Source organism: Periophthalmus magnuspinnatus, chromosome 19 (genome assembly GCF_009829125.3).
Source record: "Periophthalmus magnuspinnatus isolate fPerMag1 chromosome 19, fPerMag1.2.pri, whole genome shotgun sequence".
NCBI lineage: Eukaryota > Metazoa > Chordata > Actinopteri > Gobiiformes > Gobiidae > Periophthalmus > Periophthalmus magnuspinnatus.
This window is the reverse complement of record NC_047144.1, coordinates 6,135,348-6,158,882: the sequence shown is the minus strand read 5'-3', so window position 1 is coordinate 6,158,882 and position 23,535 is coordinate 6,135,348. Positions and strand designations below refer to the sequence as shown.

The window sequence follows — 23,535 nt, the reverse complement described above, 5'->3', positions numbered from 1 at the left end:
ATAAACTCACAAGTGTATGTGGATATTGGAGGCAATGGTAGTATTCATTGGTCTGAGCTTATCACTGAGCCACTGCCCCACTGTGGCAGCTGGTATTTCCAGCTTTCTCCCATCCCAGTCCTAACCAGGCCCAAGCTTCTGGATAGTAAATCATGTGAAATGAGAAATCTCTGCAATCTCTACTCTTTTGTAGATTTTGGCAAATTACAGCAATGTTTTGACTAATAAACATAACATTTCTACACTCTGTCGATGCCATACAAAAATAAAGCATACAGCAGAAAAGGTACAAACATTTATTCATATTACAGTATTTACACAATTGTATTTCTTTGCACATCAAAACAGTAATGTGAGGAAAGATACAATTTATTTTTTACAAAATATGAAAAATGGCACCACTTTACATTATGATAACAGCCACAATGCAAAAGCCTTAATAGTACTTACAGTGATTAATCCGTATCGAACAGATAAGGCAACAACTAAAACTAAAAGTAAAAGGTCATGAGTGAGATTCGTTTAACTCTTCTACCACCTCGTCATCATCCTTTATGATCACTTTCTGTTCAGAGTGCTCCAGGATCACACCCATCTCTCTCTGCAGGGCCTCCAGACTGGTTGGGCTGATGTAGTACCGTAGGTTTTGGGATGGCAACAGTTTTTGTAGCTCTTCTAACCTGCGGTAAGCCTGCAACAATAAATGTGAAGATTGAGCCATGATTTGAAGTAAATTATTTCATATGTAAAGACCTTACCACTTGGTATTGGCCCTGCTGACAGTAGTGATCTACTAGGAAGCCAAAAGCATCCCCCACTCTGACAGCTGGGTCTAAGTCCGGCTCTTCCAAGAGGGCTTCACACACACGCACAGCCTCTGTAGCGTTCTCCACATACAACCTGCAGACAGGGTAACCATGCCAACCTCAATACACATTTATTATTTAATAATAAACTGAGTTTATAACTGTGTTTACCTGCGCACATGGACAAACTTCTTAATTAAAGTGATCTTGTGTTGCATGTCTGACAGTTTGACTTCCTGTTTTCCAGAAGTGTCCTTTGCTTTTGAAAGACACTTATAAGCCTCAGTCAGAGCATCAAGTGCTTTTTCATAATTTTGGTAATCGTCTATTTCCACCTAAGCAAAAGACAAAGTATTTCAGGGCTGTAATCAAATAAATCCACTAGATTATAATTGGCATTTTATGATAATGGGGTTACCTGTGCACAGGCTTCATAGAAGCCCGCTAACAGCTCCGGTGCTCTGCCTTTAGTGTAGAAAGCAATGATATTTTTGAGAATCTCTGGGTCTGTGCGCCAGTCGAGAGACTGAAGATAATTTGCAGCCAAAATAAAAAGGTCTTTTTGACGACAAACATTGGCAAAGAATATTATTTTCTCTGTGTCACCAGATTTGAGAAGAGCCCTCATAGCCTGTATTTGATTCAAACACAAAAGGGCATTATTGTTATTTCAAACAAACATGGTGTGTGACTATAGTAATATATGGAGGGCTGTTACCTTGAGCTTGTTCCCCGCTTGGGTGTACTTTCTGGTAGCGAGGTGGTAGTTGCCCTGTCGCATGCAGCAGTCTGCTATCCTCTCCAGCAGCTCCTTCCTGGCCTCCTCAGACATATCCTTTGACTCGGTCACAGTCATCTTCTCTGCTAGCTCCTCTGAGATGTCCAGGTTCTGGCTCACACACAGCTCCAGTGCTTCCTGATACTGTGATAACAAGATACATTTACATTTGTCCTCAAGACACTGCATGTACTGCATACTACTATCAAGCTGTACCTTCTTAGCTGCCACCAATAACTCCACAGCCTTTTGATATTGGGCATGTGTAATAAAGAAGTCGGAGCAGCGTGCCAGCAGGGCAGGGTCCGAGCCCTCGTTCAGACCCTCTGCAATGAGCTGCAGAGCAGAGAACTGCTCTGTGGCAAAGGCCAGCTCCAAGGCTTTGGACACATAACCAGCCTGGAGAACAAATGCGCAACACAATGAAATATAATTCAACACCGCCCCCTTGTGGACTGGCAAAAACACGCTCTTTCACAGACCTTGTGGTAAAGAGCTACTGCTCGGTCCATATGGGCGCCTCTCTCCTCATAGTAACAAGCAGCCTCCATCATGTCCTCTGGGTTACTGAGGAGTGCTAGGTTCATCAGCTGGTCATCCAAACTGTTCTCCTACTCAGAAAAGTTCATGAATTAATCTTTCAAATTAAATTCAGTTTACCACAGTTTAAAGGTAGACTTGCATCATGCATGAACTGTACCTTACAAAGCCGTATGGCATTGTTGTAAGCCTGAGCTCGTGTGTAGAAGTGAACAGCCTGTTTGATATCATCATGTCCCTCATAGTGTCGGGCCAGGTGGTAGGACGCTGCCCTGTCCCCCGTGTCATTGGCAATCTCAGATGCCTGATAAGTTACAATATTGCTTTTGTCCTTTGTGAATTTAAAACATAATATTTTGGGCAACGTTATTACCTTCTGAATGTTTCCCATGTAGCAGAAAACCCGAACAAGAGAGAGGTAATCTTGAGCCAATTCATAGTTAAGCAGAGCTCCATCCATGTCTGACTGGCTCTCGAGATACTGTGCCCACCATTTATACAGATTCCTGAAATTAAACTGCTTCAGCACTTCAATTGCATAGGTCAAATACTGTAGTGGGTAAAGTAGAGTAGGATTTCTTGTACATGCCATAAAGAAATCTAGAATATAAAAATGCTAGGGCCGTGTTTCTCTTTGCTATGAAGGGCCTTCTATAGTTTGAGCATTTGTTTTATTTAGAGACAAATCTATTAATGTTTTTGTCGTCCTTTAGGTTTCAATCATTATCTTATCCGGGATTTAGTCTCATTTTAGACCAGGTTTAACCCTAAGTTAGGCCTGATAATGTACTGGTTTTTATCTGGTGGTACTGTAAAAAATAAAATTATCTAAAAGTTTGAGAACTACTGAGTTGGGTTCTCGTGTAATTACTCAGATGTATCTAATTAAAATGATTACAGATTACATTAATTCCTGCTCCAATAAAACTAAACTGTGAATCTTACCACTACCACTAGGGAATGTGTGCACCATTAGGTACAAGATCATTATGGGGCTCATTGGACATCATGAAGATTGTAACTCAACATCTCTGTAGTAGATATTCCACTTTTTAAAATAAAGACTGGTTGACTTACTTGTCCCTCATTTTGTTCACATAGATTTCTAAAGAAGATGTGTCATCTTGAAGCATTCTTGGCACTTCAACTCTGTGGCTGTCGGATTTCTCAAAGCTGTTAACAATGACATGTTCTTATATCTTAACCATTAAATATTAAAATGACATCATTTAATATAGCACAATACTATTTTGTGACTTACAATGTAATGGCCTGGGCTTTACTCCCTGCACTTTCTAGGTATTTTGCATAGTTGTAGTAGGTGGTACGCAGGTGGATGCGATCATGTGTTTCTGCTAGGTCCAAAGTTTTGAGCCAGTCGCCTGAGGCCTGGTAGAAGTTGTTGAGAAGGTCATATCTCTGACAGGACTTGTACAACTTCTCAGCGTCTTCCTGTAGGGGGGACAGGAAAAGATGAGGGGAAAAGATAATTGTTATTGGTTCGGGAAGTCCCCTGGTATGGTGGAATGCAAGAGCACATGCCATTTTTAGATCTACCATAAAGGAATATAATAGATCTATCATGTACAATGTAAGTGTTTTGATGTCTTACCAACATGCCAAGCTGAATGGCTAACATTGCAACTTGTGCTTCAGGCTCTGGCTCGACCTCAGCCTCCTTCAATGCTTTTGCTGCTCTGGGATTTCCCATATTCCCGAGGCAAACCCGTGCCACATCCAAGCGCCGTGTTTTTACACACATCCGCGCCATGTTTTCCCATACTGCTGCACTGAAGAGAAAAGACAAAGGACCAAAAATCTTTCACTTTCTTCCCTAAGAGGAACAATATAACTGGAATGGATTGCACCTTAAATGCACTGTACATATCACATAGGCTACTTGTTTTTTAAAACATATAAAAATATTAAAGACAAATTTTCTCAGGTAGTTAGTATTATAGTATAACATAAAAGCGTCTTTTTACATTTTGTCATGGTAAATTCCAATATTGATAATAGAAATATAATAGAAACAGATAGATAATAGAAAAAGGTCAATTGTCTTCCTGTTCAAAAATCCAGAACTGTTAGGCCCACCTTCATAATAGCATTTCACTGAAAAGTGGCTACGTGACCTATTAGAACAGGGGTGTCGAACAAATTTTCACCAAGGGCCACATCAGCAAAATGGCTGCTCTCAAACAGCCAAACGTAAAATAAATCTAACTACTTTTGACTTTTTAATTAACTGTTTCCTGCATTTCTTACTTATTCAGGTTACAAATACTGCATATGTATTTGCCTAAATGTAAAAATATGGCTGTGTAATTGTGTATCTCCTGATATAATGACATTTTAAGACCATCAAACCTTTTAATTTACCTTGTCGAGGGCCACATAAAATGATGTGGAGGGCCACATTTGGTCCACGGGCCTTGAGTTTGACACGTGTATTAGAACATGGCATGTATGACCTGGAGTCTGGAATTTTCAAGTAATCACATAGTGGTGTGCAAAGATAGAGGGTAGGTGAAAAAAGAAATTTTGTGAGCATTCAAGCCTCAAATGAAGGACAATAGTGGATAATTCAAACATACATGAATTATTCTAAATATTTCATAGTAACAATACGATAAGGAAACACTGTTCTATCAAGGTTAAAAGCTGATTTAGCATAATATGTCTCTTTTAACATGGCAGATGTAATTTGAAGTCTGATCAAATGTATGTGTCCTTATGTTCTGTCTTATGTTCTCTTTGCTGACATAAACCACCCCTTTGGTTTCATTTGGATACAAGATTCCTGAACCATCTGTTCCATATTTATGCCCCCTCCTACCTCCTCACTTTAGCTGATACAGATGTGGGTGTTTATTAAAGTTAGGCAACAGGAAATAGCCCAAATCTTTAGGGGCCAAAAGAAAGGGGGAGATATAGACACAATAAAAGCAAGCCAACAACTGATTCCCTACATGGACAGAGAAAACATAAAAGTTGCATAGTTTGTGCTGGAAATACAGAGCTGGCTGAATAAAGCGGCAAGATCTAGCAGTCCACAAAAGGAAAGACAAGAGAAGAACAGGTCTACATTTGGCCTCTCTTCCCATCCTCTTTCCTCTCAGGAAACACATCCTGTAGCAGAGCGACTGAGGCTGCCAATATGTTTGTTGCACATGAGAAAGAGGACTCCAGCAAACGCCCCCTGGGCTCCAGACAAAAGAATACACAAGTGTGACGTCTAAGAGGGGGTCTTTGGACATTCTCCCACAGACACACAAACACACTCACACACATTTTTAAAGTCTCCAGGAGAAGTCAGCTGCACGCGCTGAGCTGAGACTGGGAACTGATGTGTGAGCCAGTGATGGAATGTGCCTTTGCATACCTCTACTACAGAACTCATACGACTGACACAAACTGAAGGAGGAGGAGGACGGCAGGAGCTTTGGTCCAGGCAGTAGGGGATCCTTCGACTCTGAGACAGGCTTAGAAGTATTCACTCCTGGCTCAAGATTTTATTTGTTTTTACATCTGTTCTCTGGAGCAGCTAAAAAGATATCAGAAAAAGGATTGCCTGAAAAGGAAAAAAATGCAGACTGCATCAGCGCTGCACTAAAACAGATTGACTGAGGATCAGAGAGCACCGTCAAGAACTAAGACAACCCTGAAGCTGCAGCCAACCCGAGCCAATGGACCAAGCTGCCTGCTGGACAAACCCCTGTGTGCCTGCAGCACTGTCTGAAGAAGAGGGCTAAGGACCTGCTTGTCTCACCTCCCCATGACAATGGATGGAGATGTTCTTTAGGTAAACTTAAAGACTCAAATCCGTTCCATCTGCGTGCAAGCAGTTCCATAACGCTGCTGGAGCCAATAGAGAGTGCAGTGGCAGTGGGACAGGAGAGGGACCAGGAGGCCTCAGAAGAGCGCCCAGAGGAGCTGCTGTCTGAGGCAGGACCAGAGGCAGAAGTGGCGGGCGTGCAGCGGCCCATGGCTGTGCAGAGGCTGGTGGCAGCTGCGGTGGCAGTGGCCCTGCTCTCTTTAGTGCTGAACAATGTGGCAGCCTTCACCCCCAGCTGGGTGCTGCAGGCTCTGGAGGACGGCCGCAAGAGGAGCGTGGGTCTGTGGAGGATGTGTCCTGTTGGAGTGGAGAGGAGCAGAGAAGAGCTTCAAGCCGGACGCAAAGAGCACGGAGCCCAGAGACAGTGTGAGGGGCTGGGATGGAGTGCTGACTTTGCAGGCTACCAAGAATCACGCAGTACAGTCAAATGTAAGTGTCAGTAAATACTATTCAGCGCACATGCACTTTAGCATTAGAAACAGGAAAACACTGCTATTATTAGATTGTGATCATTTAATGATAAAGTGCTGCCTGTGTTGCATGCATACATTGTGATTCATGTTTTACTAGGACCTCAATGAATAAATCCATTTCAGAAATCTGTGATGAGGGCTTATGTTACAAGTTTACAGTGTAGGGAATAACAATGTCTGTCATGTGCCTACAGTGCAGTTCGACATGATGCGAGCCTGTAACCTGATGGCCACCATGGCTCTGACGGCTGGTCAGCTAATCTTCCTCCTTGGCCTTATGGAGCTGCCCTTCGTCACACAGGAGTCACAGTGGTGGGAGGAGGCCATTGCTGCCCTCTTCCAGCTCGCAAGTGAGTCTCATCCACTACCAGTCATAACACAGATCATCACTTTCATTGTGTTTTAATGTAGAAATAGCAAGACTAAAAAGAAAGGAAAACAAGTAAGAGGTACAGAGACATATACTACAGATAACATCCAAATATCTTTCTTAAAGTTCTAGGGGTTGCCCCTGTGCCATTTTAGGAAGTATGTTTTGTTCACTATTGGATCTTTGCCACTTAGTATCTGTGTGGCACAATATTGAAAGGTCCACACGGGTCTATATTTAGTCCAAGTGTAAAATCCATGGGGCTGAGCTGCAGTGGGCCAGAAAGCGACTGTCGGGCGCCAGGATATCCCTGCTCAGGACAAGGAAATGTCTGTGACTACCTGTTATGCAAAGGGCCGCGCTCAAGAAGGAAAAGTAGGGGAGGGGGCACAGACGGGAAAGACAGTTTGAACTGTTGTGTGTTTGTGTGCACTGCCATATTTGTGTATCAGTGTGTTTAGAGTGTGTCATGGTGCTACACACGACATGAGGGTGGGAAAGCCTCCGCTCTGATAAGCTGGCCCAGCCTTTATGTCTGTGTTTACAAAATGTCCGCCATCAGCAGCAAATAAAGAATCTCCTCTTTATCAGACTGTCCTCACCAGCAGCACAGCTTTTATCTCTTGAAGTTTGAGGATGGCGGCCCACCCCACATTACAGTGCTGTCCAGTACTCAACATCAGTACCCTCCTTCAAGAACAAGAGCCCAAATCACAACAATACTTCATTAAGAAACATGTCCATATAATTAAGACGTCACTTATGGTGAATTCATCAACAGTAAGGGAAAGTCCATAAGGCCTGGTCAGGCATTAGTCAAACACACATTTAAAAAACAAACAACAACTAAATGGCCACCTTTCTTGCTTGCAAATTTATAAAATGTAGAACTTGATCTGTAAGCTTAGGACAGTGAACTTAAACTCTACTTAAAGACTACAACAACAAAAACTCTATAGCTCTAAAAGAGAATGCCTTTAAAAAGAAGCATGCTTCTTACTTAGTCAATGGCCTATCATCGTGAATGGATGTTATATTTTTGGCAGATTCTATTATTCCCCTTCCTGTGAATGTTTTCATTCATTTTCAGAACGCCAAAATAGTTCTAGCATTACAATCAAAGTCTCCTTTCTATGCTCTACTCTGAACTCTGGCATCAGTCTCCTCTGGATAAGCCTGGAATGTGCTCTGTGAGTGAACACATCTCTGAAATGTCAAAAGCCAAGCCTCGGTCAAACATGTTTGACCTAGGCGAAGAAGAAAATATGTGTCTATAAAAGGGAGGAATGGGGAGCAGACTTTTTTCCTTAATTTTTACAAGTTTGTGGTGACAAATCACATCCAAGGTCCAGTTATAGATTACACCCCAAGCTCAGGGTGTGGAGAAAAGGGAAGGAAGGATGGAAAGAGGAAGATGAGGAAGGAACCTTGGGAGATAAGTGTGTGCCAAATCCAAGTGTTCACACAGCCCACCCTGGCTCAATGCTGGAGAGGAGATTATTCATATTCTTGGAGAAGGACCCAGGCAGATTAAACATGACCTGCACCCAGAACAGCGTCCACACGCAATGATCCACGGGGCGCAGTCTCCACATCCTCCGCTAAAACAATGACCATCAGATTGTAAAGGTACACACACAAATAAACCGCTCCAGGAAATAGACTGATTCATATCCGAAGGTACCAACATCTCCATTTCCACTGATTATTTCACTCTAAATTTATACCCCTCTGGATGTTTTACCACAGAATTAACCACGAGCAGGAATAGTGACGCAGCTTGGAAATATTAAATAATAGTACACAGGACAAGGCAAAGAGCCAAATGTGATGTGGAATTCAATGATTGCACACAAAGAATTCCTCACAGCGTGAATCAAAGAGAATGCATCTGAAAGAAGCTTTCCAAGTTTGATAATTTTCCTTTGTAAGGGGCCTTTGTAAACATGTTCCCTTTAGAGAAAAGCTTCAGAGATCTACAGAGTTCCTGCCAAATACAGCATGAAAGCACAAGTGGATTTAAAGAGCATGTTTAACCAAACTGTGTCTGTTGTCTAGGTTTGGTGCTGGTGATTGGACTAGTCACCTTCTACAGGATCGGCCCATACACACACCTGTCCTACTCATGCTACTTGGACATTGCTGCATGTCTGCTTGCCACACTAGCTGCTGCCATGCTCATTTGGAACATTTTACATCGCTGTGACGACTGCATGGCACCTAGTGTCATCATCATCAGCCGCTCACTCACGTCTCCTTTCCATCCGCGCCTGGACAATGACTATGTGGAGTCACCATGTTAGCAGCAAATGCACTGTACAGGTCGCTGCAGTCCACTAGGTTGAACTATCAAATCTGCATATCACAACTATTCAACAGGCATAGAACAGGATTATAATACAGCTCAGGCACAAAGTAGTGTACAATGCATGTATAAACAATATATTTATATGTTTTAGTTTATTGATGTAGTTCTTCAAAGCTTAAGGTGGATAACTACAGTATGTCATTTGGACTACAACATTGTATTATCGACTTGCCTGGAGAAGCTCAAGCTGGACCTTGACGTATCGTAATTTGGAGTATTTCGAGTAAAATGGCCACAACTATATTTTAATATGAATATACAAGAACAGTTACTTGTTTAATATACTGGGTCAAAATACCACATTACCTCACAATTTATAGATCTGAAGGGCCATCAGTACTGTGGCAATGTTTTACTGTCAAAAAAAGAAAACTATTCATGAATTCAAATATAGTAATTTCTTAAACATAGAAGATATGTTAGAAAAGGATACAAAAATAGTCAATTGAAATGTAGTGTACACATAGTAAATGAAATTCAAGTAATTTAATTCTCTGATAAAAACTGTATAGAATATATACTATGTTGGTGGTACATACTGTAAAAATAAGTTAATATAAACATCTATACATATAAATGCTTTGATGAGTGTTATTTTGACATCTTGAGACTAATCATAAGCCTGTTACGATAATTACTATCGACTTATTGTTCACTATATAACAGATGGAACAATTATTTTTGGGGGCAATATTTATCGAGGGGTATTTTTTTATTTATACTATTGGTGAACTTTTTGTTATTTTCTGTACTTTTCATATGTGTTTTAGAATCTGTATAGTCCAGATAACAATTATAACATCAAAACACCACTACAATTATTTTTAGTCAACTAGTCATGAGTAGTTGATCAATCATTATCTTAATGACTTTCAATATAATCATTTATCGTGTATATTCTATTCAGCAATATACTGTATTTTAAAATGTGCTCAGAACAGGCCAAGCTAATCGTCCTCATTACTTGGTCTGAACAAAAATACACATATGAATAAGAAAATATTATCATAAAGGATGTTTTATTAGCATCAGCATTTCTGTCAGCTCTGCTATGATGCTCTAAAACATAATTCAAATAAAAACATAAAATATTACTATTTAAAATGATTATACACTGGGCACTGCCACGCACTTCTGGGTTCTCTCTTCAGGGAAAGTAAAAAAAAAAAAACTAAACTAAACTTTTCTTTTACCCTCTAATTATTCTTCATCGGGGCTTGATATTTAGATGTTTAATTGGTGTTAGGTAACTAATCCAACTATGAATGACTTGCATACTGTAGGCTTAGAAAGAGCGGATGAAGCGGCATACACCTGAATAATGACTACTCAAGAGTAAATACATTTTGGGTTTCCAAAATGGTGACTTAATTATGAATTAGACTCATCCCTGCAAACACTAGATCAGGAAATCAGAATTCCTGTGGGTGGGATTTAAGGGAATTGGGCACAATGCTGAAACAGAAACAGCAGCAAAAATAGCCGTGAATGAGGACGACGGTAAAGCTGTCATCGGACCTATTAAAATCCACCAGAGAATATCCGGCCTGTGCGATGTGGCCTTTTCCTATTTGTTTGTATTCTTGTTGTCCTTATGGGAAATGCTAAAGCTCAAAGTACATCAGCCTTTATAACCTGAGCATAGGAATGGGAAATGAACTCCTTTTAGACCATACTGACAAGAGTACTTTATGTACTACTGTGTAAATGTTTAGATAAGTGTATCCCCTTTGAACACACCCACAGTCCCAGACATTACTGTACTCACATTAGTACTGTCAGTATTGGGCAGAAAGAATCATTATATCCTGTGTTTATTTACTGATTGTCTATTTCATTTACTTGAAACAATAGGGGGTTGACTTGTAACGTAAATTATTAAAAGTATATTGGCAAGTGATATAGGTGATTTAATACCAGTATAAAGTATGAAGTTAATAATGCAAGAAGATATAGTAAGGAACTATAAATTCAACAATGTGGACCAGGCCTAAAATTTGAACTGTGAACATAAATGAGGATTTAACTGGATTTGCCAACCTCCATATAACAGTGCCCAACATCACTTCACAGACTTGTAGTAATGCTTAAGTATCAATGTGTAGTGCAGCTGTTAATAATTTAAAAAGGTGAGGAGTGCTTACCTCTTAATTAGTTTGATAGACTTAAAGGCTTCATCCATATCACCAATGGTCAGGTAAAAGCTGAAATTTAACATGGCGGCTCGGGTGGTCTTCTCACAGTTCTCCAGCCCCACAAAGTCTCGGAGTGCTCGCCTCGACACCATCTTTGGGGCAGTTGGACTTTTCTGAGACAGGTGGAGGAGCGGAGGTGTCACTTTCGTGTGACATGATGAATCCCTCTCCCCAGGCTGAAAACAAGATTAAGATTATTAGAAGAATTTGTGTGATTATGTGAGAGACAACCTAAAGATTTGTATCTTCTACTGAAACGTTTCATTGGATGTTGCAGGATCCAATCCAAAAGACCTTACATAATCACATATGGGTATGGATCTGTTTGGTAGCAGGGACACATTATTGTATTACTGCATAAAGCACAATCATAGTTGTTATAAGCAGGTTCTATCAACTGACGCAGCTGACTTTCACTTACTTCTGGCAGAAAGACATTACCCCGCCGATAAAATAGCTGGGTTGTATTGAGCAAAACAAAGAATTGCACACAAAATAAATTATATAAATAAATTGACAATAAAGCACTCGATTTTATTTGCAGTATTAAGTACAGAGAAGCACACAGTTCTCACCTTGCAGATGAAGTAATAGTATGGCACATCCATAGCAAGGAGAGACTGCAGACCAGCAGGTTTGAGGTAACAGTCGTGTAAAAGAAGCCCATGCTCCTGAGTGCAGAACAATGTCACCACAGAGACGTCAGCCTGAAACAAAACCAAACACCTTCATTAGTTTCGGGCAGAGCATTTATAATGTTGCCCATCATTACCCCATCCACAGGAACAGGTGATGAACTCTCAGAGCTGACAGGCAGAGTCTCACAAACAAAAAGACGAGGTTCACTCTCATCCCAGAAGTGAGAAATGGGATAGCGGTCACTGAGCTCTGTCCCTTCTAACTGCTGCCTAAGAAATAAGGTAAATACACAGAATAAATTATGAATTGTATTTCATGTGATACATGCAAAATCCCCCCCAAAAAGAAAAAAAAAAAAACTTCACTGATTTACCTTTCGCCTTCTTCAGATGTTGTAATACCACTGGAAGGTCTTCCACTAAAGAAGTCAAAGTGTGTAATGGTGTCCATCTCAACATCGTAAAAGTACACTTTGTGATCTGGCCTTCCATTTACCTGGGCAGAGAAAGCAGATTCACTGTTTACGGTTTTGTTTCCACTTATATGTGCTTACTTTGGACCATTTAATATTGTCTTAAACACCAACTAACCTGTGTAATGAGGAAGCTTACTTGGCTGCCATTTGCATTACACTTAACAGAAGTTAAGGTCCCCAAATTGGGAATAAACTCAGCCAGGTTCTTGGCACTTGAGTGAGCTTTGGCATCTCTATATAATAACAAATAAACATTAGATTTGTTAAAACAATATGTAATCAAAATTATTAAATGTACCCTTACCTTCGGCAGAGATCAAATACTCTTATATGAGCGGTGTCTGTGCCAACTACTAGATATGACTGGCACACACTGAGCAGCACCGGGTTTCCTTCGGTTTTGGAAAATGTTAGTAACTGCTTCACTGTGCCCTAAGTAGAAAAAAGTTTGTATAGCCATCAAGGTGACGTAGGAGAGTTAGCGTTATCAAGACCAACCTGGGGTGTGCGGATCTGGACTCTATTGGGTTCCACAGTGTAGAGATTCTCTCCATGAACTGCTACCACATGGGAGTCACAAGTAAATGTCCCTAATAACAGAATAAAATACATAGAAATTATTTGGTGTTTTCAAGCAACAGAAGAATGATTGTAATATTTAGGAACTGTACCAGAGTTGTGTAAAGCTGTTTCTGAAATTTCGTAAACAGTAATCTGTTTGCCACTCCAGACTATCAATGAGTCCTGTTTCATTGGACAGATTACAAAAAAAAAAAGTATGTCTATATATCTCTATATATCTCTATATATACACACATATATATATATATATACATATACATATATACATACATACATACACATATATACACACCTTTGTGCCACAGACGCCCTTGATGTGTGAGTCTGACTGCAGAGCCAGGTGCACCTCTGGGTGGAACTGAGAAACACTGAGCTGAGTTGGTGAAACCTGGACAGCTGCCACCTGCTGGCTGAAGTGGGCTGACATAACATGCTCAGACAGGATCAGGACAGTGTGGGAATTGTTGGCAGCTAAAAGGTTTAAGTTGGAACTCCACTAAAAAGGAACAGATGTCATAAATATAAAAAATAAATACAAAAAAGATAATTCATTAACATTTTTTCAGAAATTACCTCTAGTTGTGTTACATTGCCCTGTATTTCAGTAGGAGCTTGTAATTTCCACTGGATTTTACCGTCTGTCTTGGTATTACCGGACTGGAACACCATTTTCCACATTGCTATGCGACCACAGCTGGTACCTGCCGCCAGTATTTCTGTAAAATATAACAAATAGGAAATATGACATCAAGGTTGTAGATAAAAAAAAATCAAAAAGAAAACTTGTACATAATTCTTCTACCTTTTCCTGAACAATAAGAAACGCAGTTGACAATTTCATCTCTCTCAAAGCCTACAGCCTCCTCAAGAGACAAAACATAGTTGTCATCACGTTCAAGGTCCCACAGCCTATGGAGGAATTCATAAGATCATCTATAATGAGTTCAAATTAATTTGTAGGTCTGTACTTACCTAATGGTCTGATCTCCTGATGTTGTAATGAGGAGGCCATTGTCAGTCCAAGCAATGTAATTAGTCAGCCTGGACTTGCTACTCAACTTTACCTATTATGGTAAATCAGAAGAGGTCAGAGCATTTACTGATGATGATTTTAAGTTGTAGATGTATATAAACAGTAAACAGTAAATAATATTCAGAAAAAAACACAAGTAAAAATACCCTCATAAACTCTTGGGCTCCTCCTGGGGGTCCTAATGAGTATTGTGAGAGTACCATAGTATCCGTGATCACAGCAAGGACATCTCTTTTGTCAAAGTAATACAGATGTTTAATGGCTCCTTCCACATTCAGAAGTTCACTTGATTTACCATGCTCATCCACTACATAGACAGTACCTGTTTGCATAAAACATAGATAATTTATGGAATGTTTGCTCAAGGCAATGCTCATGAAATAAACCAATCTAAGATAATAATGAAAAAGATTCAGACTTACCATATGTGGTGCTTACATAAAATGTAAGCTCTTCTTGTGGACCGATCTTGAGAGGCGCCTTATTCCAACCAAACTTGTCCAAAGCATTTGAATCCCCCCGTACAGATGCATGAGCAAGCTTTGCCACATCACTTAAACCAGAGTCAGGGTATGTTTTAAAAAAATCATGTTAAAAAATCAAAATTATAATTACAACTCAGTGATGCAAAGTTGTGCATAGCTTAACTTACTCGCCAGGCGTTGCAGGTTTAAATATGCAGCTGGATAAGGGTCTTTTGTATTCATGCTTAGTTAGATGATTTGCTTGAGGTCTTCCCTTTCCATTAATGTTCCATATTGCAAGAACTCCATTCTTAATTTCAAAAGACCACCAATTAGCTGTACAATCTTATAGAGTTAGGTACTAATGGACTAAAACAGATTTATAACCTTGACCTGTGAGATTCAAATCTAGTCTTTACCTGGTCACCTGTTACTAAGCGACTTCCAAGACCACTCCATTTAAGCAGAGTGCAGGAGACTGAATGTGTGTTGGGCAGGGCTGTGTGATCTCCAGAGGGGTATGTCAGCAAAATGACTTCTCCATTCCCCCAGCCAACAGCAAGCACTGGCTTTGTAGGATGCCAATGCACCACAGTGGGTTGGTAAGACCTTTCTAAGTGACACTTCTCCACAAAGTCACCCTGTAAAGACCACATGAGACTTTTTGAAAGCTGTATTTGATTATATGCAGTAGCCTATATTAAAAAAAAAAATCCAAGGAGGCTTGAGTACTTTAGTAACAGTTACCTGTTGCATGTAAACATCAACAGTGCCTCCAGAACTGGGGCTACTTGATGCCACAGCCAGAACGGGTGAAACTGGGTGCCAGGTCAGTTGTATGGGTGCACCACTGCTCTCTGGGGCATCAATTGGGTGGTCAAAATACACCGCCATGTCACCAATGGCGCGAAGCTTAATAAAAATGACAAATTAAGAGAAAAGTTTGCATTTGCATATAAATAAAAGTAAAATCAAATGATCATTAAATTGTCAGTCGACAAAGTAAAATGTATATGGGTGCATTGCATATCTTTAATCAAGTGCAATACAATTGTTATTACGTCCTTGTGCTATAACAAGTGCGCTTAAAAGGTTGACAAACAGGCGCTTGGTAGATGAGCTAGCCCGTTAGCTGATACGATAGCCTAGCTTGCTAAGCTCGTAAAATAGCAAAATTGACTGCCTTTTATGACTGTGGTAAAAAAAAATTGCTTAGTTCGTCCAGCGACCCCTTTGTTATTGAAATTCTCATTAACTTTGGCTATTTCAGTTTCAATCGTGTGATACAAACCTCTGTTCTCGTGCTAGCTGTGAGCAGAGCGTCTTTTCTTGTTGCCCCTGACAACTCCAGGGTTTCTGGGCGGAGTTACGGAAAAAAACGAGTGATTCCGAGAAGTGTTCGTTTCAGTTCAGCCATTTTCAAACCAATAAAGTCATTTCCAGATTAAAGGTGCTATGTGTAGTTTGATTACAATAATTCTATCACTATAGCAACACAGCAGCGAGCTCGTTCACGCTGTTCAGCCCCTTACGTGATCGTGCACGACATTCAAATGCATCGAGCTTTGAATTAAAACATTATTTTCATCGTCATTCATTTATTTCAAAGTTATATCCAAATAATTATTTCTCTTCACCTCTGCTCATTCCGGTCCATCCGCTCACCAATGGCTCTGTCCCACATTACAACTACCGCCCGCAGCGGAGCATCGGCCGGAAAGGGCATGTGAAGCCGGTGAGGGCACGTGAGGGCAAGTGAGGGCCGGTGAGGGCGCGTGACGGCCGGTGAGGGCCAGTGACGGCGCGTGAGGGGAAATGAGGGCGCGTGAGGGCGCGTGACGGCCGGTGAGGGCCAGTGACGGCGCGTGAGGGCAAATGAGGGCCAGTGAAGGCGCGTGAGGGCCGGTGAGGGTGCGTGAGGGCAAATGAGGGCCGGTGAGGATGTGTGACGGCCGGTGAGGGCCAGTGAGGGTGCGTGAGGGAAAATGAGGGCCAGTGAGGGCTAGTGAGGGCTCGTGAGGGCCGATGAGGGCGCGTGACGGCCGGTGAGGGCCAATGAGGGCCAGTGAGGGCCGATGAGGGCGCGTGAGGGCAGATGAGGGCCGGTGAGGGTGCGTGAGGGCAGATGAGGGCTGGTGAGGGCAGATGAGGGCCGGTGAGGGTGCGTGAGGGCAGAAGAGGGTGCGTGAGGGCATGAGGGCTGGTGATGGTGCGTGAGGGCAGATGAGGGCAGATGAGGGCTGGTGATGGTGCGTGAGGGCAGATGAGGGCTGGTGAGGGCAGATGAGGGCCGGTGAGGGTGCGTGAGGGCAGAAGAGGGTGCGTGAGGGCATGAGGGCTGGTGATGGTGCGTGAGGGCAGATGAGGGCAGATGAGGGCTGGTGATGGTGCGTGAGGGCAGATGAGGGCTGGTGAGGGTGCGTGAGGGCATGAGGGCTGGTGAGGGTGCGTGAGGGCAGATGAGGGCTGGTGATGGTGCCGGAGGGCAGCTCACACTAAACAAAGGGACAGTGGTGGCACTTCTTTATATGTTGAGCTGTTCAATGCTGTGTGTGTGTTTTTTTTTATTACAATCCGACTCATATTCACGGAGCGATCACTCTACTGCGCCTAAACACAAAGATGCACATTTACCGCAGAGATGCGGTGGTCAAGTCTTTCATATGCACCCCAACCAAAAGGCAACCTGTGTATCGCTAGTGTGCAAGTGTAGAAGAGCGTGTGTGCGAGCAACACGGGAGAGATATGGTCCAGGAGCACGGGCCCGGAGGTGAAGAGCAGGAGGAGGAAAGCGGGAGGAGGCGAGCGGGCGCTGCAGCAGTAGATCCGTGGGCTGCACTTCTGCTGTGGCCGCAGGAGCGATCTGTCCCAGTGCTCGCTATGATCCCTCCTGTCCCATCTTGTTTTATCTTCTGTGTAGCGATAAAGTTCTTTTTTTGAAAAAAAAAATGCAAAAGTTTACGCGCAACAACTATGTCAGATTTCCGTAATACACAATTACACGCTTTCCGTGGTGCTTTCAACATAAAAGCTCCTGTATTTATCACCTACAAGAGGGTTTTATTGTGAAAAAATTGCACTAATCAAGTTTAAATTTGTGCAGCCGACGGCCGAGGAGGGACTGTGGGATCAACACGTTATAAAAATCATGTCGTTTGCTTTAGTGTGGACTCTGGAGCACCTCTAAAACGTCCTAATGGAAAACACCTGAACGCGCCTCATAGCCACAAATTTCGCGGACAAAAAAAGAAAAAAGATTTTCTTAAAGGGGTAATCACACTGCACAGTAAAAGTGTCAATCAATTTATCAGTAGATAAAAGTGTAAAATAACAAACTTCAAACTGAACAAACTGAATGATTTCCCCATTGCAGTGATGATTAAAACTAAAGATGATAAAATACAGCATGCAAATGTTTTAAAAAACAATATTTGGTTTTATTTATAATATATGATGGATAATGTCACTCCAGTTTTGTACAATATACAAAATGCAATATGTTGTAGTTTATTGTAACTGATTAGACATAGAAAAAACATTTGTTGCTTTTCCTTTGGGTGGCTGTCTTCAGGATATGAAAAATCCACAGAACCTGGAAATGATCCTACTGTGTTTGTGTTCATGCATTTCCTTCAGTAAATAGTTCCCATTGGAAACTTAATCAGACTCTGATCATCAGTGCAGAGTCTGACTGTTATGACTCTAGACTCAGAGCTTGTGGATCTTGCAGCTGTTTTTTAAGACCCTTATCCAGAAGAACCAGGCTCTGTACCGCCAAGCTGCGGCAATCAGAATCTGCATCCCCTTCAGCTACATCTAGAAAATAACAACACAAAAAAGGCTATAAAGAAGCACTAAAGTCCTACAATGTCATTTCCTCCAATCTAAATGTTTTATTTTCAGGGCCAGTCGCGTCATGGACAGTGCACGTTGAACAGGACATCCTTGTTCCTCATCCTTTTCCCAGAAATGATATTCAGCTATGTGAGTCCATATTTGTGTTACAAAAAACTAATAAGATAATACATGAACTAACTGTTTAGAACCACATTATTTTCTGGAATTCTATAGAATATATAATTTATAGTTGCCCTTCGAGACAACTGTTGTTGTGATTTTGGGCGTTACAAAAATAAATGAATTGAATTGAATATCCATCATATGTTTCGAATCTTTTAGTGATTAACTTTTAATTTCAGCCAACAGAGTCTTACCTGCTAACCAAGATCTAGTCTCAAAAAGCTGATCACCAAGATCCAACAGCAGGTTTTGATTGGGCATGCTCAAAAAAACTGCGCACACGGCAAAGAGGACGCCTCGCCTCACTGTTCTATTAGAGGCACAATGCAGTTTACACAATACATACTGTATACAGTTTTCTCTTGTCTGAAGTATTTTACTTACTGCTCAGAATGATACCGAACAGTCCACACAAAGTCCAGCAAAGCGCATCCCATTTGTGCAGCTATCTGTGGTAAAGAGAATGTCAAAAAATTTTTTTTAAAGCTTTCAGCTTATTTTGATTATTTACTTAAATAATAGTTCACTTACTGGAGCATTAAGTGCAAGGTGCATTAAAAGACCTAAAGTGTGGATCAACCTGGCCAGTATAAGGTGATCACTGCCCAGAAGATCAAATGTCACTTGTGGCCTAGACAAAATAGACAATGAGTGCCTCCAGCTCTCAAGGTGTACAATATTATTAATATATATATAGATATTTAAAACTAACTTATCATAATTTCTGAGCAAAGGGAAGAAGAAATGCCCAGCAAGAGGGGCATAGCGGTTTGGACCAGCTTTGCAAGGTTGCGTGGTTCCCTGAAGCACAAATTAAATGAATGAATCCAGAGATGTTATTTTGGCTGTAGACAATAGAGATCGTACCTTTGTTAGACGCTTAGTTTTGCTTTGAATGCGCTTTTCTACGACTTGTCTCCAGTGCTCAGGGTTATCACCAGGGTACACAGTCACATCAGAGGTAGAGGCCACACTTACACAAGACTCTGTTTTGTTACTGATTGGCTTTGAAAGCTCTTGAGCCGCCAGAGCAAGGACCTAAATGAGTCAGAGATAAACACTGTTATATTTAATTTAATCCGCAAAAAACAACTAGCAATTATTATTTACCTCCAAAATATCAAGCCGCTGGCGAAGACTATAGTTCAGGGAGTAAAACTCTGTAGTCAAATACTGAGTCACCTACAAAGAAAAAAACATAAGAAAATTAACATCTAATGTTCAGTAACATTATAACAAATAATACATTCCATACAGGGATGCAGTCAGTAACAATGAGGGCTGCCATTGTTGCTTGTCGGAGGGCTAGGAAGTTATCAATGTTGAATTTATTTTCTATATGAAGCAGCACTTTGGTCATTTGGACACTGATCTGGAATGGAAAATATTGTAGTATTTAAACATAATTAACTGTAAAAATGGCTCAAATCTAGCATATAGTTTTAATAAAAGGTATATTTATATTTTTATATGTGTACCTCTTTGGCTGCAAATGGGTTTTTCCGTACTAAATTTTCAGCCACATTCATACTGAGCTCCACTCGTACAGCATCATCAGAAGAAGTTAAAACTGACAGAATAGATTAGAGGGTCAGGAGGATTGGGTTAGTGACCATTAGATTTGGATTTAAATATGTTAGAACTTACTTTCAATACAGTCACGGAGGTAGCGAGGTGGGAAAGACTGGCTTAGCTTTTGGTCACAAGACATATCATATGGAGTGAGTTCATCGTCACTGCAAGATTTTAATGTTTTGTTTAGTACTTTCAGGTAATCAACTATACAAATTTTTTTGAGAAAGAGAAATATCATATTCACCTATCCAAATCAGAGTCTGGATTAGTGTTTGCTTTTGGGGGGCTGCACTCATTTTGGGAAGCTGTAGAGGAAGTTTTCTCCTCACTCACATCAGGTGAATCATTTCTGCAAATGAAATGTGTATTAAATAAGTTTATAAATACAGCAAAAACAAGAACTCAAAGATTTAATAAAGAGAGTTTTCTCCATGGAGGTTGTATTGCTTTGGAGTGTTCCACAGTATTGCATTAAACTTGAAGACAAAAAGCCCACAGCACAAGACTATAAAAGTTATAAATCAGATTTGCAGACAAGTAACCCCACTCACAGTAAGAATGCATGTTTTTCAATTTCAATGTCATAAAAACTTGAATAAATAACAAAGATAAGTTTAACGCAAAACGGTGGAATATTTCAGGCAAAGAAATAACATGCACAATGTAGACAAGTAGGTGTCAGACCTCCCACCAGTAAAAGTTGCATAGTGCACCTTTAATGACTTAAATTTTACCTTGTCAGATGTTCCGGATCTTGGTCATCTTCTGTTGTGGGTGTCATCAATGATAAAAGCTCCTGTGTATCCTCATCTGCATCATACTAAAACACACATCAGGTAATAAAAACCTGATAGAGGCAGATTCGAATTTTGATAATTTTACAGTAATGATTACCTCAAATTTGAGTTTTGTCCCATTTATATCCATATAAGAGCTCAAGCACTCGCCCACTACCATCCCTATGTGTCGAATCTGCACCACGTTGCTGTCAAGATGACTCTGCATGCCACCCAGCAGACACTGAAGTAACTCTGACAATACATGTTACCCGTTATGACTTGCCAGGTCAATGTGAGTGTAAGACCAGATTTGAAAAGAAAATATACCTGAACGCAACTCCTTTAGCTCAGAGTCATTCAGCAGACCGATGCTGAGTAGTAGCGCCTTGCTAATATACATCTGTTGTTTTAGTGGGGTATGTTTTACTGCACTGGGATTGGCCCATGCTTGACATAAAGACCTTAATACCTAGAAAGAAACATAATGAATGATAACTGAAACTATATTTTCACATCAGGTAGAAGAACTATTAGACACACTTGTAGTAGGAGTGGTCTTCGTTCCCTGTCTGCTGCAAGGTAACCCAAAATGACCCTCAAGACCTGTGTCTGAAAAACACAATATTTTTATATAGCAATATAATTTTGAGTCACATCAAACAGTAAACAAAAGTCAGGTTTTGTACCTCATATTTGTATTGTAACAACAACATTTTATGAGTTATCACAAACTGGGCCTTTTTATTTGACACAACCACATTTCCAATGATTCTGCCCAAAGCATCAGGTCTGAGGAAACAAACATGAGTCAATTAAATACCAGATACTCAGTCCTATAACACTTCAGAATTAGAAGACTGTCTTACCTGGTGACAGCCTGCACTAACTGAGGAAGCACACTGTCAGTCCAACGCTGTGGCACATTTTCAATAAGTTTCCAACAAACCCTCTGCCACACCATATCAGTATGAGTGTGTTTTGACAGTTGTGGAGCCAGCACTGCCATCACTGAACCTGAGAAAGAAACAAGATGTCTAAATAATATGCAAGAATAATAAAAAGCTCAAAAATATAATGTTTCATTAGTAGTTTTACACACATACCACTGTGACCCTGGACACAAACTTTTCCAAGGATCTGGGCAAGGAATATCAAGGAACAGTCAGAACCACCTGTAAAAGTACACATATAATGTAGTGGTGGGGCTAGAAAAAACAACTATTATAAGAAGAAAATGCAATCACCTTTTAGTGCCTGACAGGTCTTTTCTAGGGCTGTGAGCATCCCTTGAGCCAGTAATGGGTAATAATTCTGGGGAAGAAACAATGTCCTGTTGTTGAGCTGTAACTTGTTAGCCATGTGGTCTGGAAGGGCCACTATACGGCCGAGCAGTGCCTCTCTGAACTGTGGGGAGTCAGCAGGACCAGTCCCTAAACAGTACGACCACAGTAGGTCTGTGAGCCGGCCACTTTGAAGAAACGTCTCAGTGATGCTCAACAGGTGGTCCAGGTTAGAGCTGGGGCTGTAAAAAGGTAAAAAAAAAAAAAAAAAAAAAAAGTATGGTTATTTTAATTAAATTTTAGTTATTTATTTTTTTTAACTTTTATTTGTGGTTTATTGAAGAGCACAGTGCTTGCCTTAATTGTCCAATCCCCTCCATAAGAACAAGAAGTGCTTGTTCTGGAGGACCATGAAGAAATAAACGGTCCCATAGCTGAGTGCGCTGGGTTGCTGTAAGGTTGTGAAGCCAATCTGCTTGGATGTGACTGATTAGAAACTCGAGTGTCCGGGTGTAATGACTTCGTCTAAACTCCTCCTGGTGAACAGAGGAGCTAGGACTGTCCCCCTGTGTGTCCAAGAGAGAGTTGAGTGTTTTGAGAGCACCGGTAACGTCGTCTTCGGTCGAGGACGTGCTCAATGTGCGAAAACACTGTCCCACAGACAGGCGAACATCAGGACTTTGTGTGAGCGACTCCATCCCTGAAGGACAAAAACAGAGAAAGATGCATCAGATTATATTGATAACACAGCATGTCTATGTTATCATGCACTGAATTGCGTTAAATTATAAATACACAATAGTGCATGTAATAAAAACTCATTAAATAACGTTATGCGCATTCATAACTCTTCAATAAGAATGAGCACTTTTTTATTTAATATTACACTGTGTTCTTACCAATGGCTCTCTGTCAAACCGGATAGAAGTAGATGCACTAAAATAGGTTATAAATTTATGAAAGAGGTTATTATAACATTATTTTTCACTTTTGATTAACTGGTGGTGCGCCATGTCGTTCAACGAAGCTTGTGTTCCATCAAAATATAACCGTAGATACTTGAGCCGAAACGATGGTTCCGCTAACACCAGACTGCATTCAAGACAGCAACGTCTTTAGTAACACTTCATTGAATCCTCAATGTGTTGGTTTTTAGTTTAAATCTATCGTCTATTGAGAAATGATAACGGTTTCAGTTTAATGTAATAATTAATATTTAATGTAATAATTCACAGTTCATATTTATAATAATTTATGATGAGTAGTCAAATATCATAATTGTAGTGTAAGTTCAAAGGGAAACGAGTTGTGTGTTGTCAC

The 23,535-nt window shown here is 40.7% G+C and overlaps 3 protein-coding genes across 3 annotated transcripts; 1 reads left to right on the top strand and 2 right to left on the bottom strand.

Annotated features, from left to right (window-relative positions):
• Positions 1-281: 281 nt before the first annotated feature.
• On the bottom strand, positions 282-15,904 carry ift140 (intraflagellar transport 140 homolog (Chlamydomonas)). The gene is made up of 30 exons (XM_033984587.2): positions 15,853-15,904; positions 15,309-15,473; positions 14,981-15,202; positions 14,750-14,871; positions 14,520-14,650; positions 14,244-14,419; positions 14,037-14,128; positions 13,867-13,973; positions 13,638-13,780; positions 13,357-13,560; positions 13,154-13,226; positions 12,981-13,072; positions 12,787-12,914; positions 12,598-12,715; positions 12,381-12,502; positions 12,141-12,276; positions 11,944-12,075; positions 11,318-11,544; positions 3,737-3,914; positions 3,386-3,576; positions 3,202-3,297; positions 2,498-2,630; positions 2,285-2,428; positions 2,067-2,195; positions 1,801-1,983; positions 1,525-1,728; positions 1,225-1,437; positions 978-1,141; positions 759-900; positions 282-691 (listed from the first exon to the last, which is right to left on the bottom strand). The coding sequence occupies exons 2-30, from the start codon at positions 15,453-15,455 to the stop codon at positions 506-508; spliced, it is 4,335 nt and encodes a 1,444-aa protein (XP_033840478.1). The 5' UTR covers positions 15,456-15,473; positions 15,853-15,904; the 3' UTR covers positions 282-505.
• On the top strand, positions 5,174-9,747 carry tmem204 (transmembrane protein 204). Its single transcript, XM_033984586.2, has 3 exons — positions 5,174-6,391; positions 6,630-6,785; positions 8,864-9,747. Exons 1-3 carry the CDS (start codon positions 6,112-6,114, stop codon positions 9,106-9,108), a joined length of 681 nt encoding a protein of 226 aa, XP_033840477.1. The 5' UTR covers positions 5,174-6,111; the 3' UTR covers positions 9,109-9,747.
• Positions 15,905-18,022: 2,118 nt separating the features above from the next.
• On the bottom strand, positions 18,023-23,138 carry telo2 (TEL2, telomere maintenance 2, homolog (S. cerevisiae)). The gene is made up of 22 exons (XM_055229409.1): positions 23,115-23,138; positions 22,573-22,915; positions 22,180-22,457; positions 22,039-22,107; positions 21,802-21,949; positions 21,622-21,724; positions 21,476-21,544; positions 21,263-21,404; positions 21,051-21,187; positions 20,891-20,976; positions 20,401-20,505; positions 20,229-20,317; positions 20,060-20,151; positions 19,837-19,953; positions 19,692-19,763; positions 19,449-19,619; positions 19,294-19,382; positions 19,113-19,212; positions 18,966-19,030; positions 18,776-18,891; positions 18,229-18,377; positions 18,023-18,153 (listed from the first exon to the last, which is right to left on the bottom strand). Exons 2-21 carry the CDS (start codon positions 22,911-22,913, stop codon positions 18,256-18,258), a joined length of 2,511 nt encoding a protein of 836 aa, XP_055085384.1. The 5' UTR covers positions 22,914-22,915; positions 23,115-23,138; the 3' UTR covers positions 18,023-18,153; positions 18,229-18,255.
• Between the last annotated feature and the right edge of the window lie 397 nt (positions 23,139-23,535).

Coding starts and splice junctions, on each gene's coding strand:
- tmem204 (XM_033984586.2), top strand. CDS start 6,112: ATGGCTGTGCAGAGGCTGGTGGCAGCTGCGGTGGCAGTGGCCCTGCTC. Junction 6,392..6,629: donor ATCACGCAGTACAGTCAAAT/GTAAGTGTCAGT, acceptor ATGTGCCTACAG/TGCAGTTCGACATGATGCGA. Junction 6,786..8,863: donor TGCCCTCTTCCAGCTCGCAA/GTGAGTCTCATC, acceptor TCTGTTGTCTAG/GTTTGGTGCTGGTGATTGGA.
- ift140 (XM_033984587.2), bottom strand. CDS start 15,455: ATGGCGGTGTATTTTGACCACCCAATTGATGCCCCAGAGAGCAGTGGT. Junction 11,545..11,943: donor ACTATTACTTCATCTGCAAG/GTGAGAACTGTG, acceptor TCTTGTTTTCAG/CCTGGGGAGAGGGATTCATC. Junction 692..758: donor AGCAGGGCCAATACCAAGTG/GTAAGGTCTTTA, acceptor TTATTGTTGCAG/GCTTACCGCAGGTTAGAAGA.
- telo2 (XM_055229409.1), bottom strand. CDS start 22,913: ATGGAGTCGCTCACACAAAGTCCTGATGTTCGCCTGTCTGTGGGACAG. Junction 20,318..20,400: donor CCAGACTCTGATTTGGATAG/GTGAATATGATA, acceptor AAAATCTTGCAG/TGACGATGAACTCACTCCAT. Junction 19,764..19,836: donor TTGTTACTGACTGCATCCCT/GTATGGAATGTA, acceptor TTTTCTTTGTAG/GTGACTCAGTATTTGACTAC.